Raw genomic sequence first — 18,720 nt, 5'->3', positions numbered from 1 at the left:
GTTTGGTTCGGTTTCTTTTTTGAAAAACAGTAAAAATCAAACCAAACCAAACCGATGGAGATTTATTGGTTCAAACATTTTTTTGACCAAAAACCGATCACAACTGAACAGTTACACCCCTGGTCGTGATATCTTATCAATATGCTTAGGCAAAAAAATAATTAATATAAAAAAAAATTAAAAAAATAAATCAATTAAATTCCAAAATTCCCACTTTTCCCCTTATCCACCTCCTCTTCATTTCATTCATCCCTTCCTTGAGTCTTATCTCTCACTTCTTCAAACAACCCAGCAGTTTCCACCATGGCTGTATGCATGGGTTTCAACATAGCAACAGCATTCAAATCCCTCACTCTCTCTTCCCCCTCATCTTCATCTTCATCTTCCTTTTTATCAGGTTCCACCACTCTTCGTATGACTCCATCAGTAACTCTCCCTCGAATTCATCATCGGTCAGCACTGATAATCCGGAATGCTCACAAGAAAGGAGCAGGAAGTACCAAGAATGGCCGTGACTCGGCCGGAAGGCGTCTCGGTGTTAAAGTTTATGGTGACCAGGTCGCTAAACCTGGTTCCATCATTGTTCGTCAGCGTGGAACCAAGGTGCGTTTATAATCACTCTTCTCTGTTCCATTTTGAAATTTTAGAAAGAAAAGAATTGTGATATGTTAGTTAATTTAATTATCCTGAATTGTTATATGAATTTTGAAATTATGGCCATGTTAATTGTCATTAAGAACTATACTTTGGGTGAATTGAAAGAAAAAAAAAATGAAATTGGTGTAGTTTCTGTTCAATTAGGGCCAAACTCAACGACCAATGGTGATGTTGCTAGACCAGACACTTTTACTCGGTTCGAAAACAGGACCTCACACGGTTGTGCGTGTGAGTTTTAGGTGGTGTTTGTCACTTCGTCAATAAACAAAACAAAACAAAAACTTAAGTTTTTTAAAAAGTATATTTGCATAATTGAAACTTGACGCATTAATATTTTCATAAATTGATTCTTAAACTGCTTACCAAGTGCCTAGTTCTGTTCTGTTATGTTTAAATAATAATGAAGCATGATTAGTCGAGTAATTGTTGGTTTTATCTTTGTATGCGCAATTTGTGACTTTTGTCCTAAATTTTATCATTACTGCAAACAGGGTGTACTTGACATTAAGTGCGCTTTGGGCGGAACAATTTTTTGTAGTTTTACGCTGACATTCACACGAACATTCAAAAGAGAATCTATTATTTTGCCTCTTCGTATCATTACTTTATAAGAGTGACCTGACGTGGAAACTTAGTGTGTCATTCACGGATATTAGTATAAAACTGGTTTATACTAAGTGTGTGTTCTCTTTATATTATTAATTAAGAGTATATTTCAAAATTTAATTGCTTCAGAAAGAATGTTAGAGTGGAGGTTTATGGTTTGATGTGGCCTTCTGTATGAGTTTTCGATTGAGCTCCACAGTTTGTGCAATCTCACGGATTAAGGGTGTTATAGGCACACACAATATAGTAAATACGTGCATTTCCCCTCTGAATAGGTAGATATAGCCTGTTTGCTATGAAATCTACTGTCGGTGAATAAAAATTTGGCACAACTGAGGCACAATTTGGATCCATGTAGTTAACCCTGTGTACTGAGATAAGATTTGATTGTTATGATTTGGCACAATTTGGATTATCTTTTATTTTATGTGAATTTCCCCTTTTTTAAGTTTATGGATTTGTAAGTCAACTTAAACGTAGAGCTTCACTTAACTCAACTTATACTGCAAGTTATTTTGTTTTTAACTTGTTGTAAGATTCTTTTGATATTTCTTGGATACTTTTGCAACGTATAGCCTAGAAATGCATACAAAGAGAAGTAAAAATGAGTAAATTCGCGTGAATTGTTGAGTTGTATTGTGTAATTGACAATATTTGCATTAATACTGATACTTTTGATCAGTACAGTAAATCTGTAAGCTATTCCATAACTTTTAAAGAACTTCTTCATGTTTGTTCTATATTCAGAGTAATAAATGCTACTGTGGAAGTAATGAGGGTCCATGTTTTAAATCAAAGTCACCGTTAGTGGTGATCCTTGATATTATAGAAAATTACGGAAAAATGCGGTTAATGTAGACACTATTTGCTTTTGCGATGCCATTGGTGAGAGTTCAAGAACCTTTACATTGAGTCTGTATTTGTGGTTGGGGTTGGGGGCCGCAATTTAAAATCATGATAAGGGTGTTATAGGCGCACACAATATAGTAAATACGTGCATTTGTCGAACCAGTTTTTAAGATATTGTTGAACCTTTATTACCTTACTGTTCCTTTTAGTTCTGATTATTTTTCTTTGCAAAACTTGAAGTTTCACGCAGGAAAGAATGTAGGGATTGGTAAGGACCATACCATTTTCTCCCTAATTGATGGAGTTGTAAAATTTGAGAAATATGGACCTGACAAGAAAAAGGTAATAAATAGTCTTTCAGTGCTTGCTGTGTATGACCTGCAATCCTAGAGTACAAATTAACTAGCTAATAAAGTTGTAATAATATTACAGATCAGTGTTTACCCACGAGAAGAACCAGTTCCGAACCCCGATAGCTATAGATTAAGGAAGATAGAGTACTTCAGGATGAGACGTGAACGCAAAAAGGCTGCTCAAGAAAGAAGAGCTTTTCAACCACAGCTAATGCTCGCTTCCGTTGATGATGCCGCAATAGAGAATCCAGATTGTTGATTCTATACTTCATTGACTTCAATGTGTAAAATCTGTCCGTCTTCAATTGATTTGCTTCTATGTATCTGTTAAACACTTAGCATTGTAATATTGTCTTTGTTTTTTGGAAAAAGAAATTGAACCATACACGGCCAAAACTTTTCCTTACAGTGTCCCCAAACCAATTACAGGACAGTGTAGCCATTCACTTTCAATTTGGTTGGGTGTGTAATTTTCTATTTGAGTAAATGAAATGGTCTTTTGCTTTGTTTACATGATGTAATTTACACATTTCGCCTTTACAAGCTATCTAAGTTGATGCTTAGCTTCGCTTAAGTTTTCAAACTTGGCCTCTGTCTATGTGACTTGTCCTAGTGTTATCCTGAAGATTGTACCTGTTATATTTTTAGAGCACAAATATGCCAAACAAAACTATAAATGCAAGGCATATATTATTGGAGTGAAATTTATATGCCTTGAATATTTCATTGGTGTTTTAGTTAGTGAGGGAAAACTATGCACTTGTTTAAAGTAAAGTGAAGGGAACCATATATGACTTAGTTAAACATTTTGTGAACTTTGTAAAGCTTGGTAAAATTACAAAATGGTTTTTGATATTTTAAGACTATTATGCACTTGGGTCAAGAATAAATTTTGTACGAGTTCTGTGATTGGTTATTCATGATAATTAGAATTTTGAATAGTTGTGTGCCGTATAGAACTTAGAATTGATAATAGCATATCTTACCAAACATTTAATTCCAAGTTTCCAACAATTTGTGCTTTTCTTGTTTGTGATTCCAAAATGCAAAACATGGTTAAACTTGCTACTGCAAATAGCTTTTTACCTTCACCTTTGCAACCTAATTCTGAGAATAATTTTTTTACATGTCTGTTGCTTGTGTTAACATTGTTGAAAAGTGTAATATATCATAATGGCTCTAGTTTTTTCTTATAACTTACTCATTTCCAAGTCATAAACAAATTCCTCGCAGTAACTACGCAATATACTTATCGATCTATGCCATATATCACAATAGTGAATGTAATCTCCATCGTAGTTATGAAAATTTTAGATGAGCTTTTGTAAATGATTACAGAAATTTCAAAGAGGCACTGTACAACCATCCTTTCTTGTGTTTTGTCTACATCAACATCTGATATTGGTCATAGCTACTGTGAGCAGGAAGTTAATGAAGTTATTTTAAAGATTCGTTTAAATTGTCTTGTAGATCCAAATAAGTTGCATTTACACTTTCTTGTTCAGATGGTTCCCTGTCTCAGAGATATTGATTGCTTCTTCACAAGGGTGCTAGTATGTGACTAAAAAATTGTACGTATTAAATAATGCGTTTAAAGGGGGTGGATTGTCTGTTCAAAACAACTTTGCACAGACAACCGATGAAAACACTCAAAATTGCCACATCAGATTAAAAAAAAAAAACTGATGTTACGTAACTTCTTTCTCCCACATATGAAAATTTTCATTGGTTGTCAATATAAAGTTGTTTTGAACCGACAGACCACCACTTTTAAACTCATTAAGAATATGGTGACAATAAAGTCGGAATATGTGCTCCTTTCCATTGATAATCACACAAGGTTGGACAATATGATGTATTTTTATTTTAAATCATAATATGATGTTAATTTGCAATTGCCTAAGCTGATAGAGACAAATTTCCTCTTTGTTAATCACTTCAGAGAAAAATTCACATTATTACTTAATCACTTCATAGACAAGCTATAGTGGTTTTGTTATTTGAAAATCTATCATTAGACATTCTGTGTTTGCAATGCTCTAAACCCTGCTTAAGTAAATTAACAATCAGTTAAAAACAACTAATCATCATCTAAAAACTTTGAGTGAGTGATTAGATCTAGTGAATCCTCCATCAACCATCAGATTCTCTCCACTTATATACTTTGCATCATCACTTGCAAGGAAGAGCACGGCATTAGCCACATCGTCAGCAGTTAACTCTACACCCTGCAAGTTCGCGTTTTTCCCGACGAAAGAACGAAAACCAGCCATGGCATCCTCGGTTCTCTCATCCTCAGGCAAATGAGCCAAAGCCAAACCTGTTGCGACACAATAAGGTGACACACAGTTCACTCTTATTCCGTGATTCCCCAATTCAGCTGCAACATTCTTTGTTAATCCCCACACAGCATGCTTGGAACCTGTGTATGGATGTGGTCCTAACCCTCCTAAGGAACTTGCTACACTTGATATAGAAATTATTGAGCCACTTTTCTTTGGGATCAGATATTGAGCAGCATGTTTCATTCCATGGAAAACTCCCTTTACATTTATGTTAAATACTTTGTCGAATTCCGCCATGTCCACATTGCGGATATCAGGACAAGGTGCTCCGGAAATTCCGGCATTGTTGACCATGATGTCTAGAGTGCCGAATTTAGCGACAGCGATGGATACTGCAGTGGAGACATCAGCCTCTACCGCGACATCACAATGGACGAAAAAAACATTTTCCGGATCACTTAAGGAATCAAAGAGCTTGTGTCCAAGGTCGTCTTGGACATCGGCTATACAAACTTTAGCACCCTGGGTATGGAATAGGCGAACGATGCTTTCTCCAATTCCGGAGGCTCCACCAGTTACCACAGCGACTTTACCTAATAACCTGAGGGAGATAGATAGCAGAGAACTTTAACTCAAATGATTGAAACACTGAGAGTGGTTAACAATAACTGAAAACTTAAAGAAAACATTAAATTATAGAATGCGTCATTGTGTCACAGATAAACATGGCTAAAACCAGAATCCATAATTCAGAAATCAGTGATATGGAAAGAAAACAGCTAAATATTTCTAGATCTTTGTCACTTGTAAAAGACAGTGTTTTCCCATACTTTTTTGTCGTAACCCTCCGATTCCGATGGGAAAGGGACCCTGTTAATCCTGAATTTGGTCAAAAGTAAGTAAATTCTAGCAAAGGATTGTTCTAGTAATCTAGTCATAGTCTAAGCTTAGATACTCCTAAATTGATTCAACCTTCATTAAATTATCCTTTTTGAACTTTGAGACCGGTGGAAGATTTGAAGGTTGAAGAAACCTCAGATATTAGTAGCAAATTAGATATAAAATTTAAAACCATATCTGAGTAATACATAACTTAATAACCAAATATTAGCTTCAATTTCTTGTACAGATGAACTTAGCATATAAGAAAATAATAAGAATGATTAATCATACTTTAGTCTTTGCTTTCAATGTCATTGATCATTCAAACAATACATCATACAAGCATGATAATTTTATATGTTGGTGCATGATCAGCAGATTCAGCACCTACCTACATTATAAATTCTCATTTTATTATGATCAAAACATCCAGATCCTAAGGATGGCTGGTAGCATCATACCATAATTTTTTTTTCATGCCAAGCTCATCTAAAATACAAGAAAACTTGTAAAAATATAAAAATAGCACCGCGAAAGTCCTACACCGGATTTAAACTATGGTTCGCTTTAGACCTACAAATATGTTGGATCGGCCCTACTTCTTGGTTGAAGAAATACAGAGAGATAAACTCATTGATTCTTCGCCGTCTTACTATGGAAGTTAAACGTTTAGGGTTTAGGGTTGGTCAGGGGTTCCTAGCCTATTCCTCTCCGGTTTGGCTCCCTGGTTTTCTCCTCGCGCTCATGTTCCTGGCGGAGGGCGGTGTGTTGGCGGGGCCGGTTGGGGGTCTTCGGCGTCTCTTTTCTTTCCTTGTATTTTATTTTTGGTGTTTGGTGCCTTTGGGGTGGTTTCCCCTTCTTCGTTTGTGGGGCGGGGTCCACCTTTGTGGTCCTGGTTTAGGCGTCTTTGGACGACCTTTTGGTGTATTTGTACAATTATTTATTATTTATATATATTATATTTTGCCATTCAAAAAAAAAAAAACATAATTGATCAATATCTATTTACTTTTGCTCTCTCTTACACTATATTTTATTATCTTCAATTCTTATTAAACCAGCACAGCAGGGCAAAAAACTAACATTCTGAACAAGTACCGTAAATTTCTAGTGTCCAAAAAACATGCCTGAGAAATCAGCAGAAATCCTCAAATTATATAACCAATCTCATTATGAAGGAATTTGAATTTTGGCTCAGAAATGATAAATCTAAAATTCATAGGAATCACATTATTTGGGGGACAATGAGAGAGCCAAGTACACAAGGCTAAGGTTGGAAATGACATTTTTTTTCTCTTTTCTAAATTAATGAAGTTCTTTTTTTGTTTTGGTCAAGTAAAATTAAAGAAGTTATAAAATGCTTTAAAATAAATTAAGTGCTCTTAAAATGTTATATGATCATCTATCATACTATTCTTTCAATTTTTTCGAATCTCAAATATATACCAAAATATAGACATGGTGTGTGTTTAGTTGTGAAGTGGGAAGAATTGATTTCGAGAGAATTGATTATCTAGAATTGATTTTGGTTAAAAGTAATTCTAACTAAAAATGGTTTGTGGTTTGATACCTTCATGTAAAAGTAAGTTTAATTATAATTTTTTTTTTTGTGAAAATCAATTCTATAATCAAAAGCTACAAATCCTAGCTTCAACTAGAATCACTTATGGAGGCAGAATCAATTCTAATCAACAAAAATCAAACATGTCAGAATCAATTATAGGATGTATCACGCAAATAATTGGTCCGGTACTCAATGTAGAAGTGGAACCAAACATACACATAGTCCTTCTAAACCTTCCACCCAAACATACTCTCAATGAAAACAATCATAAAACAATTTGAACCCAATAAACATTAATTTAGATCTAAGACTAAACTAGCATTGAGAGAAGAATGAATATCTGATGAATTTCTAAAAACAATATTTGTTTTATATATTGCTGTTAAGAAAAATAAGTCAAATAAGTTCAAACAATATATGTTTTATATATTGTTGTTAAGAAAAAAAAAGAGGTTCAAATTCAAACAAGATCAATTCAATTTGTAAAAATATAACCATCAAGTCAACAACTTGAAGAATTCAAATAACCTCAGCAGATCTCTTGTTTGTTAAGATCAATAATAATTAAACAGACAAACTTAGTCAACACACAGTTATCATGTCAAAAGCTGACAAAAAAATTGATGAGATATTTTCTTAAGAAAATAAATAAATAAAAACAGAAGCTCAAACTATACCAAAAAAAGTCTTGATAAGAATTTGCATGTATGAAATAGATTCAAAACTCAGAGAATAATTATTAATGTACCTTTGTGCTGGAGCAGAAGTGGAAGCATTGATGGCAGTTGACATAGCTCAGCTGTGTGTACTTTCTTTCTCTCTCTTGTTCTACAACAGTTTGTTCATGATAGTGTTGTTGGCGGCTGATAATGTTTCATTTTATAACATTCTATTCTTCCTTTTTTTTTTTTTTTGTCTTTGAAGTGGTAAGCCATTAAAATTAAACCTACACATAATTTCGGGTTTGAACTTAGATCACGATGTTCGACTTTGCAAATTTGACATTTGTCAATTAAGTTAGGACTTCTAAAAAATGGCTTTTTAAAAAGCGACGTTTTTTCTTTGTTTGGTAAAAAAGCAACCAAAAAAGAAAAAAGAAATATATTTTGTTAATAGATTACTTTTGGAAGAAAAAGTTAAGTATTAGTAAGATAGAAATCAAATGCAACTTATTTATGAGAGGATTAGAATGAGATTGTTAGTTTGGAAGAGTGGTAACTTATGTCCTCTTGTTCTCTTCAAACTTATCTTGTATAAATTTTTGGTTTATTTTCTTTCTTTTTTCTTAAAGCTTGATCAGATATTCTTTCTTTTTTATTTTATTTTGTGGAATTTCGGATAATCTTTCTAAAAATTTTATTTTGTGGAATTTCGGATAATCTCTCTAAAAAGCATGTGATATTATGTGAAGAGGTTGTTATGAATTTTGGATCACACATTTGATATTTAATGTGTTAGGGATATTAAATTAAAATGATATAAGATTCATGGTTAAGGAGATATTCTTCATAAAAAGCATGACATTTTGTATAAAGACTCCATTAGTGATAAAAGTGGAAAAGAGATGTCAATTGAAATAAGACGTAACTTAGTGATAAAAGTGGAAAAGAGATGTCAATTGAAATAAGACGTAACATTACATGACTAAATGTTTTCAACTATCTTTTCTAGTTTCCCTCAACAACAAAAAAAAATCCCTAAAAAAAAACTATGTTTTTTAGTTGATAAATTTCTTTGCCCGGTGATGAGTTGATCTTAAATGTTTAGATCAAGAATAGAATGTGAGAATTTCCCTAAAAAAAATAGGTGAGAATTCACACTGAGGCAAAGATTATTGGGTTTTAAATGTAAGTAATTAAATTTCGCAATGTTTATGAATGCATAAAATGTTAGATACTCCATCCCGTCACTATTATAAGCAAAAATCAATTTTTTAGGCTCATTCATTAAATGATGTATTTGGTCTATATTATTGACCAAATACATCATTTAATGAATGAACATAAAAAGTTGATTTTTGTTTATAATAGTGACCCGAGGGAGTATATAAGAGAGGTGGCATATATATTTAATGTCTTAAAATTTTAGATGGAGATGTGACGTTTCTCTTGTGGTCCTAGAGCATTGGTTTATTGTTTCTCTTATACCCCTGAACTCCTCAACACCTAGCTTGTTGCTAATTTCCCATGATGTTGATCTTTCCTCACATCATTAATCATAAGGCCAAGTTTCCTTCCCAAAAACTTTGAGGTTTAACCTTTGTGTTGAACTTGTTTTCAAACCTAAGTTTGGCAATATGTTCGGTTATGTGCGCTATCTCCTTGACTTAGTCGAGCAAATCAAGGTTTATACATTGGCTTTTTTCCTTTCAAAAATGGACTCTTCAGACAGGCCAACTCGGAATGACATTGTTGTTAATTCCACTAGTATTATCACATTTTATATGTAAACAAGCTTGGATGGTGATTCCTGTGTAGGAATGATGTCAATTCTTCGACTCATTCTCCTTTCTCTTGATCAAGACACTTTCGTAACCCGTTAAAAATTACTTTGTTCGCTGATTCCACCCACCCATTCGTCTGAGGATGTTCAACTGAGGCAAACTTCAATTTGATCCCGAGATCATTGCAAAAATAATGAAATTTTTTGCCTGACTATGATCTTATGGGGGAGTCTGTGTCGACGGATAACATTTTTCCATATGAACTTCCGCATCCTTTCGGCTAGGATGACAGATAAAGGCTCAACTTCTATCCTTTAAGAGAAATAATATATGCTAACAACAATAAATTTTAGCTAACCCAACAATAATGGAAAGGGCACAAGGATATTGATCCCCCATGTGTTGAAGGGTCGTGATTTAACAATATAGATGAAGTGCCTCAATATGGCTGGTGCGATTTATTAGCAAATATTTGACATTTGTCATATTTCTAGACAACATCGTTGCAATCTGAGTGTAATGTAGGCCAATATTACCCATATTTAAGGACCTTATAGGCTAAGGTCATTTTTTCCCCTAATGTTTACCACATATTTCTTGTTGTATTTCCCGGATTATGTATTATGCTGCTTGTTCTTAAAGGCACAATAACAAAGGTTTGAAGAATCATTTTCTTGTATAATTTATTAGCAATGAAGGTGTTACATCTCACTTGAGTTTCTAAGTCTTTTCCATGTTGTTAGGAAGTATCTTGTTTATGCGATAGTCTTTGAATTCCTTTACCCGCATCGACACTGGAGTTATGTAAAATCTAGAAGGCTGTGAATTTGTGTTGGCTTGATGCTTTCATATTTTTCAGTTTTGACAGTTTATCCGATATGGTGCTTTCACCCAGGGAACCAAAATGATGTTGATGTCTTCGAACTTCATAAAAATTTGTTTTGATATAAAATTGCATGAGATGGGATGTCATACTCATGCGGTTCATCTAGCCCCAAAAACTTGCAGTTTAAGGTGAGGTAGAACTCTTAGAGTTTTCCTTTCAATGATATTCGTCTTCAATTTGATTAACGACGAGTTGGAAATTGTTTTTTTTTTTTTTAGAATTGTTGTTGACTTGGATATGTAAAATCCACATTTCCGCCTCTGATTATGTTCCTAGTGTCACAAACTCGTAGAATATTTGATTTTTTGTTTTGAAGTTAAACTAGGATTTTAGGGATATATAGGCCTCCAGGTCCTTCTAGTATGAATCATTCTTTGCTCCCATTGTTGTTGGATGATCTACTAATATGTGCTAGATAGATGTTCCTTCAAAAAAAATGTGCTAGATAGATGTGTACCTTACCACAAAGTTCACAAGGACATCAGATTTGATTGCTTATCTTGGCTCGAAATTGACTTAAATTTGGAGAGCTCTACTGACCTTGTTACCATTATTTTTAAAAGTTCAGAATTTTGTAGAATATTCTTGATAAAGAAAATCACCCTCTTAGACGTTGCACTTTTGTTGGACTTCGCATCTCCATGATTGGATGAAGAGAAATCTCATACAAAATAATGAGTAAGCACAACAAGTAAACAATTTCAAACTTCTCATTTGTAGATCCTTACGAATGGTCATGATAAAATTTGTAGATCCTTACGAATGGTCATGATAAAGTATCAACTGATTACCTCTTGTAGCGCAAAACCATTGCAGTCATAAACCAAAAAATATCACGAGCACAACATGATTGAACAATTAAACACTTAAATCCACCAAATGATTTTTTCAAACCACAAGGGGTAAAAGTGAATTTAACCCTTAAATTTATGATTTATTCCTAAAAGTAACAGAAGATGCAATTGTATACAAAAATAGGAGGTGTAATTAACACATCCCTAAGCTTATAAGTTTATGGGCTATAATTAAACGGGTCATAAATAACACTAAACCCAAAACCATGGATAAGAAGAAAAAAAAAAAGTGATAGGGTTTTTAACACAGTGTTCTTCGTAAGTATAAAAGCCACTCCTTATCTCTTTCGACCTTTTAGTTCTTCTTCACTTCGCAATCTGTTCCTAGGTTCTCAACCTAACCCTAATCAAAGGTACTGTTTTTATTCATTCATTTCGCTAATTTCAAATCTCTGTTTCGTTTTTCTTATTCGGTGTTTGATTCATACAAATCTTGGTTGAACCCTAGTTTCGAATTTTTAGTTTCGATTTCTGATTTCAATTTCATTTTTGAGATTTCAGTTTTCCCTTTGTTGATTTCATTTAATTTAATTTTTTTTTAATTTTTGAAATGATTTCATTTTGTTTACTAGCTTCAATTAGTGATATTATTATTATTAGTATTAGATTTAGATTATAGATTGATGGATTTTGATTATTATATATTAATTTACTATATAGTTTTATAGTTAGAATAATTGGAGATAGAAAAATGGTTAATTTTTTATTAATTTTTTTTTTTTTGAAGTGGAAATGGGGATTTTTGACTCAATTAATCCAATTAGAAATTGTGAAGTGTGGCATTTAAAATTTTCATTTTTTGGAAATTAAATACTGTTCCAGTAGTTTAGTATTATTTAATATTGTTTAGATTGGTTTTAGGGCTTAACCTAAATGCATGTTGTAACAAGAAACATGATGAAATAAGCTTTATTTTTAGTAGCAGATGGCCCTTTATACTATTTTATATGATTGATTTGAATTTTCACCGAGTATAAGCTTATTGTTCCTACCTATGAAGCACTGACACCGGCACCGCTAATAATTTGAAAAAAATCACACATTTTTCTCCGTAATCACATGCGTCGGTGTCGTGTTGGTGTCAGACACCGGCGCGTGTCCAACACCGGGACACTACTAATCCGAGGAGTGTCTGTGCTTCATAGGTTCCTACAGTGTATGTTTACACTGAGATATCTGGTTCTTTCTTTGATTGGTTGTATGTAATAAACTTATAAATTATAATACAGTAATAAGAAGGATAAATTATACTGGCTTATGATTGTGTAAAAAATATTTGGATTCAGTCAATATGATAGGTTTTTGTCTTTGTTTTTTAATGTAATTCAATTAATTATTTGATTTCATTTATATTTTCGGTGGTTTCTAACTTTGTTCTTACCAGTTAATGTTTAATTGTACAAATTCTGATGATATGTGTGTTTGACATATATAACAGAACCTTTTTATACTAATTTTGGAAAATCAGTGCATTTTTGTTCCTGTAATTTTTGTCAGTAATTTCTTATCACGTGTCTTAAAATTTAGTATTGTCAACATTCATTTATTCATCTGTACAAAGGTGTACGTAATTAGCTTTATCTAGTGAAACTTATTTATTTTATTCTTTACTTCTAAACAGATGAATGTAGAAAAGTTGATGAAGATGGCCGGTTCTGTTAGAACCGGTGGAAAGGGTACAGTCAGAAGGTATATCATATTATATGATTTGATACTACTATTAACTGTCCATTAATGTACTACTAGCAATCATGTTATCTCTCAAACAACTGAAACCTTACCACTTTGGCTGGCTATCCATGTATCTCTTAAACTCCAATTTTTGTTTTGTAAAACTATTATTTTCGAGTCATCGTATAATTGTTTTTTATTTGATTGTGGTGCCTGTATTATTTCTGTCTGATACTCTGATAAGCAGATTGTGTCTGTTAAGTTGTTTCTTTTTATTAATGTTTTGTTTTCTGCCCATTTTAGAAAGAAGAAGGCTGTCCACAAGACAGCTACTACAGACGACAAAAGACTTCAAAGCACTCTGAAGAGAATTGGAGTGAATGGTATCCCTGCCATTGAGGAAGTCAACATATTTAAGGATGATGTAGTTATTCAGTTTCTAAACCCCAAAGGTAATATTAATTTACGATACTTATTGTGTGTGTGTGTATTATTATTAAGATCTAAGTAAACTAACTGTTAAACTTGAATTGGTTGCAGTACAAGCATCTATTGCTGCCAATACTTGGGTTGTTAGCGGTTCTCCTCAGACAAAGAGTAAGCATATATATCTTTTTCTTAATATCCTTAATGATACATTATCAAACATATCTTGTGCTGTTTATTTACTCGTGTGGTACACGAAACTGCAACACATATCATAAAACACTGTCAACATCTTAGAACATTATGTGTGAATGAGTTATTAATAGTTATGTTTGCATCAATGTTCAGAAATTGTAGGTTTCATAAGCACCATTATATGATGTGTGCCATGTTGGAATGTTCAAAATTTCGTACAATTTGTAGTGTACCATACCATGCATTGTTTTCCTCATTTTAATTGTGAGACTTCACACTAGTGATCCTTTTGATTTTGATCTGATTTCATGCTGGACTGACATTTCACTTAAATAATTTTTCCCTTTTTCAGAGTTGCAGGATATTCTCCCCAACATCATTCACCAATTAGGTATGTGATTTACATCTTATCGAAGTTGTATTATATTTTGTCATATTTTATAATCTTATATTCTTATTTCTTGGAAAAATTTAGGGCCAGATAATTTGGAAAATCTGAAGAAGCTAGCTGAGCAATTTCAGAAGCAGGCTCCTGAAGTAGGAGCTGATGCAACTGCAGCACAAGAGGATGATGATGATGCTGTACCAGATCTTGTCCCCGGGGAGACCTTTGAAACTGCTGCTGAGGAGACCAAGGCTTAAATGTTTTTCTGTGCCATCTTTATTTTTGAATGTCATTTTTTTCCTCTCCTCTTTTTCTCTCTAAAATTATGTATTTCAGGTGATTTTTGTTGCTCCTCTTTTAGATACTTAAGTTGTTAAAAACTCTTAAATCTGCTCTATGATCTAACGAAGTGTATCTAACTGACAGCACCTAAGTTTGTCTGCTGAGTTTGTCTATTGTATGTCCACCATTATTGGAGGTAGCAATCAATTTTGGTATCTGTATTCATAATATATGGTCTCACTTATGTGTGTAAAACTAAAATGTTTAGGGGAATTTACAAAGCCATAATATTTGTATGGTTCTTGTTGATTCTCCAATGGTTATTTTGGACTGCTGATCCATTACCATCTGACATTTCAGTCATGTCTGTATGCATTGTTGGAAGGATTGCTCTCCTTTTGCAGATGACTTCAAATAGAGGTGTCTTAAACTTCATCTTTCATCAAGTTTTTCAATAGTTGGTTAAAATTGGGTCAAAGTACCTCGTTTTTAAAAATTAACCAAACATCAACCAAACAAGTAAGATGCACAAATATACAAATAATCTCCCCATTTTTTATTTATTATCTTTCTAATTTACCATAAGTTCTAAACTAGCTTTCAAGAACCTGCCTCTAGTTTTGTCAAAAATAAAAAGAACCTTTCCTCTAGCATTTTTACAATTTTTTTGGAACAGATGTTTTGATTATTTTGGTGACATATTTTAGAACATAATGAATTGATATGATTATTTCTTTGCAGATGTACCAAAATTCACATAAGCAAGAATGATTCTATTAACTTTATTTGATGGGTATTTTCGGGAAACTTTTATCGTGAATCTGTCTTAGGTAATAAATATTTAGATTAGAATACGACTCCGAACTTGATGCGAGACATGTTCAATAAAAATGGGAAGATAGAAGGACATGATTGGGTTTGTCCCAAGACAAATTACCCCCCCCCCCCCCCCCCCCCCCCCCCCAACGGTATAATAGGGCACAGAAACATAGCTTAAACTTCTCAAATACGATTTTTCACACCATTTTTGTGAATTTCACCAAAATCAATAGCCAAGTATTACTTATCATAATTCATTGCATTTTTTGGTTTAAATTTATGATTTTTTTTGGGAAATTTGACATTTTTAGGTTTTTAGATATTTGGCTTCCATGTTAGTTTTTAGGATTGTTAGTGATTAATTAAATTAGAAATTGTAGTTTAGATGTTTAGAGAAATTGTTTGATTTTAAGTTGATTGAAAGATGGACTCTAGGTGTTTGATAAAACGTCTCAATAAAAATTTGTTTGGTTTTTGGATTTTTAATGATGAAATTAGTTATAAATTGGTTTGTTAATGTTGATTATAGTTACTTTGGTTGCAATGTGGTAGTTTACGGATTGAAATGCCTTGTGTTCAATATAGACATGAGGGCAAAAAGGTAATTATACACATGAACATTATCACGGAAAGGTTTCGTCATATCACATGACATTCCCGTCACTTGGGTAGCAGTGATGTGTTGCTAGATACAGCTTATTGTTTATAATATTAAATATGTTATTTAATATCATTGCCAACGTTACGTGAACCTATAGGGTCACACAAAAAGGACAGATAAATGAGAGAAATAAATAAGTAAGACTTATTTATAAGATAATATTAAGTTTAAATATGTTATTTAATATCATTGCCAACGTTACGTGAACCTATAGGGTCACACAAAAAGGACAGATAAATGAGAGAAATAAATAAGTAAGACTTATTTATAAGATAATATTAAGTGAGACTTATTAATTAGTACTTAAATAATTATGTACGACTTATTATTTAATTTTTAAAATAGAGAAACACGGTCCACCGTAAGGTAGTGTTTAAGTGAGATATGGTGCACCGTAAGGTACAGTGTATTTAAATGATTGACTTGATGACCACACAAGAGGTTCTATAAATAGAACGCTTGTGCTGAAACATTTTGTTGGTTGAAACACTTAACCTAATTCTAAAAGGTTAGAGACCCTAGCCGCCGCTCTCTAAACCTAGTCTCTCTGAATCTCCGTTGGAATTGGCTAGCACCAGTCATCGGAGAAATTTTGTTCGTGTGGCCTGAGTAGAGGCATCACTCTCTTGCTTTGCTCATGATCAGAAACAATTCATCTACAAAGGTTCTGCGCTTCAAGAGGTAAACACATGAATCTTAAAGTGTTTAAGTTTGTGTTTGATTAGTGCTTAATGATTTAATCAAGATCCGTTTCGTTTCAATGAGATTTGTTCCGCTAAGAGGATTAAAATTTTGAAAACCCCCTCTTAAAATCCCTTCGTAAAAAAACTAAGGAGAAGGGAACCAGATGAGGATCCTAACAAAGGAAGGACAGCTACTTGCTATAGGTGCACCAAATGTGGGAAAAATGGACACAATACAAGAAGCTGCCTCAGTCAAGTCACTAACCCTAAATCTGCTAAGAGAAAGGTTATAATACTCTTAGTATCTATTTATCATATATGCATTGTTTACCTAATGATGTTGAATTGATCTTAACATTTTTTTTCATCACAGAGAAAGCCTAAAAGAAAACAACCTAAAGCTCCCCAACCTGCTGAAATTCCTAACCATGCAGCAGCTAATGTCCCAAATACTCAATCATCTGAAGCTCCAGACCATGTAGCAGCTATTAATGTAGGAAACCAAATAGGTGAAGACCCAGAATTTCAAGCCCTTGCTGCAGACCTTGTAGCAGCTTTTGAGGCTACTCAATCTCAACCAAATGTGTCCTCAGTCATGACTTTTGCAACAATTCCCCCTCTAAACCAGTTAAGTATTGACCAACTCTTTATATGATGCAACTAGAATTTATTAACCGATACAATTATGATGTCTTAGGTGAAGAAGACTAAACAACAGTCATGCAAGCAGACACAATCAAGCAAGTTGACACAGTCAAGCAAGCAACCACTATCACGCAAGCAGTTAACTCACAATTTGAAAAATGTAATGAGGAGTAATAGGTGCAGGAAATTGAGGTGTGTCAATGTTGCTGGACCTAGAGCTAATTCTGAGACACCATTGTTAATTGATGATCATGTTCCTCCAACTCAGGTTCAACCAGCTCATGTACGATAAAAGGCCTAGGACTGTTACTAATGTAAGTGAAACTACCTTAATTTTTAACTGTTGGCTTATATAAAACTGGTTTTTGGTTATAACACAATTTGCAATGTGACCAGGTTCAATCTAACAACACTCAGGCTCACAAAACCCTGAGCCAATCCCTACTGAAGTACAAAATGCTCAAGTACGAAATGCTCAAGTTGAAGATGCTACCCAATCAAGCAACACTCTGTCAGCTCAATCCAACACCAGTCAGTCATCTCAGGCAACTCAACAAAACAATGATGTGGACATGATAATTAATGGACTGTAGGCATTGCCACCAGCTCAAAGTAATGAAGCAGTGACAAAATGGTTGATGAACTGTTGAACTAGGACAAGAATATTGCAAAGGTTTAAGGCAAAAGGGTGAAGACAGTTGGAAATCCATCAGAAAATCAGACAGAGCAAATGATGGATGGACTGAGAAGCTTTCCACCAGAGGAGCTAGAGAAGGTCACCAGAGAGCTACTTGCATCACTAGTGAAGGGGAAAGACAATGTTGACAAGTTCAAGAAGGGAGATGAACAGAGTAGATGAATGCTCTGTTCTACTTTTTTTGCTACAGACTTATGAATGTTGTTTTCCTATGAACCTTTTATCCATTTTGATGTATTTTGGCCTTTATAATTGGCCATAAGACAAAGTTATTTTGATTTGAAACTGTTATGCATTTTGGTTAGTACATGTTTTCATGTAATCTGGCTTTTATAATTGGCAATATGATAATGTTATTTTACAGACAATGTTATTTTGCAATCTAGAAACTTTATGCAATTTGGCAGGTTATTATCTACATACTTTATGAATGGTTTTACAATCAATTGCAACAAACATCACTAAATTAATCTAACTTAAGTAGCATACAATGTTTCAACTTAACATTACAACCAAAACACACAAATGTTGAACTAAACCATTACAACCAAAATAATCAAATTCATCAGGGTTGTTACAAACCATGTATGAACTACACCAGTCAATTAAAATTCATTACAAACCCAACAAAAAATACTCAAGAAACAATCAACAAAACCATAAACAAGTTCGCCTTCTTCCTTGAATGTTGTAGCTTCTTCTTCAACTTCTCATTTTTGTTGATTCCCAAATCTTTCAATATCATAGTCAAATCTTTCATCACCACTTCACAATTGCAATCACATGGAAGCTTGTTCATGGATGAGGTTGATGATTCAGCTGCGATTACTGGACGAACATATGGAGGATGTCCTTCAATTTCATCATCTCATATGTA

At 33.5% G+C, this 18,720-nt stretch overlaps 3 protein-coding genes across 3 annotated transcripts; 2 read left to right on the top strand and 1 right to left on the bottom strand.

The window, feature by feature from the left end:
• The first annotated feature begins 224 nt into the window (after positions 1-224).
• Positions 225-2,976, top strand: RPL27 (ribosomal protein large subunit 27). The gene is made up of 3 exons (XM_085750941.1): positions 225-603; positions 2,353-2,454; positions 2,545-2,976. The coding sequence occupies exons 1-3, from the start codon at positions 304-306 to the stop codon at positions 2,722-2,724; spliced, it is 582 nt and encodes a 193-aa protein (XP_085607067.1). The 5' UTR covers positions 225-303; the 3' UTR covers positions 2,725-2,976.
• Positions 2,977-4,370: 1,394 nt separating this feature from the next.
• Positions 4,371-8,393, bottom strand: ABA2 (NAD(P)-binding Rossmann-fold superfamily protein). The gene is made up of 2 exons (XM_085750940.1): positions 7,945-8,393; positions 4,371-5,351 (listed from the first exon to the last, which is right to left on the bottom strand). The coding sequence occupies exons 1-2, from the start codon at positions 7,986-7,988 to the stop codon at positions 4,553-4,555; spliced, it is 843 nt and encodes a 280-aa protein (XP_085607066.1). The 5' UTR covers positions 7,989-8,393; the 3' UTR covers positions 4,371-4,552.
• Positions 8,394-11,676: 3,283 nt separating this feature from the next.
• Positions 11,677-14,566, top strand: LOC146935908 (nascent polypeptide-associated complex subunit beta-like). The gene is made up of 6 exons (XM_085750939.1): positions 11,677-11,732; positions 13,001-13,068; positions 13,354-13,502; positions 13,591-13,647; positions 14,024-14,062; positions 14,147-14,566. Exons 2-6 carry the CDS (start codon positions 13,001-13,003, stop codon positions 14,311-14,313), a joined length of 480 nt encoding a protein of 159 aa, XP_085607065.1. The 5' UTR covers positions 11,677-11,732; the 3' UTR covers positions 14,314-14,566.
• The last annotated feature ends 4,154 nt before the right edge of the window (positions 14,567-18,720 follow it).

The sequence above is a fragment of the Medicago sativa genome, chromosome 3 (genome assembly GCF_051527215.1).
Source record: "Medicago sativa cultivar Bolivia chromosome 3, Bolivia_mono, whole genome shotgun sequence".
NCBI classification, from domain to species: domain Eukaryota; kingdom Viridiplantae; phylum Streptophyta; class Magnoliopsida; order Fabales; family Fabaceae; genus Medicago; species Medicago sativa.
The sequence above is the reverse complement of the archived record's forward strand: the minus strand, read 5'-3'. Positions and strand labels throughout refer to the sequence as shown.

Bases quoted from the DNA above. Each gene is read 5' to 3' on its own strand.
- RPL27 (XM_085750941.1), top strand. From the start codon at position 304: ATGGCTGTATGCATGGGTTTCAACATAGCAACAGCATTCAAATCCCTC. The intron at 604-2,352 runs GTGCGTTTATAA...CAAAACTTGAAG, and splicing joins TTCGTCAGCGTGGAACCAAG to TTTCACGCAGGAAAGAATGT. The intron at 2,455-2,544 runs GTAATAAATAGT...ATAATATTACAG, and splicing joins ATGGACCTGACAAGAAAAAG to ATCAGTGTTTACCCACGAGA.
- ABA2 (XM_085750940.1), bottom strand. From the start codon at position 7,988: ATGTCAACTGCCATCAATGCTTCCACTTCTGCTCCAGCACAAAG. The intron at 5,352-7,944 runs GTACATTAATAA...TATCTCCCTCAG, and splicing joins ACTTCTGCTCCAGCACAAAG to GTTATTAGGTAAAGTCGCTG.
- LOC146935908 (XM_085750939.1), top strand. From the start codon at position 13,001: ATGAATGTAGAAAAGTTGATGAAGATGGCCGGTTCTGTTAGAACCGGT. The intron at 13,503-13,590 runs GTAATATTAATT...AATTGGTTGCAG, and splicing joins TCAGTTTCTAAACCCCAAAG to TACAAGCATCTATTGCTGCC. The intron at 14,063-14,146 runs GTATGTGATTTA...GGAAAAATTTAG, and splicing joins CAACATCATTCACCAATTAG to GGCCAGATAATTTGGAAAAT.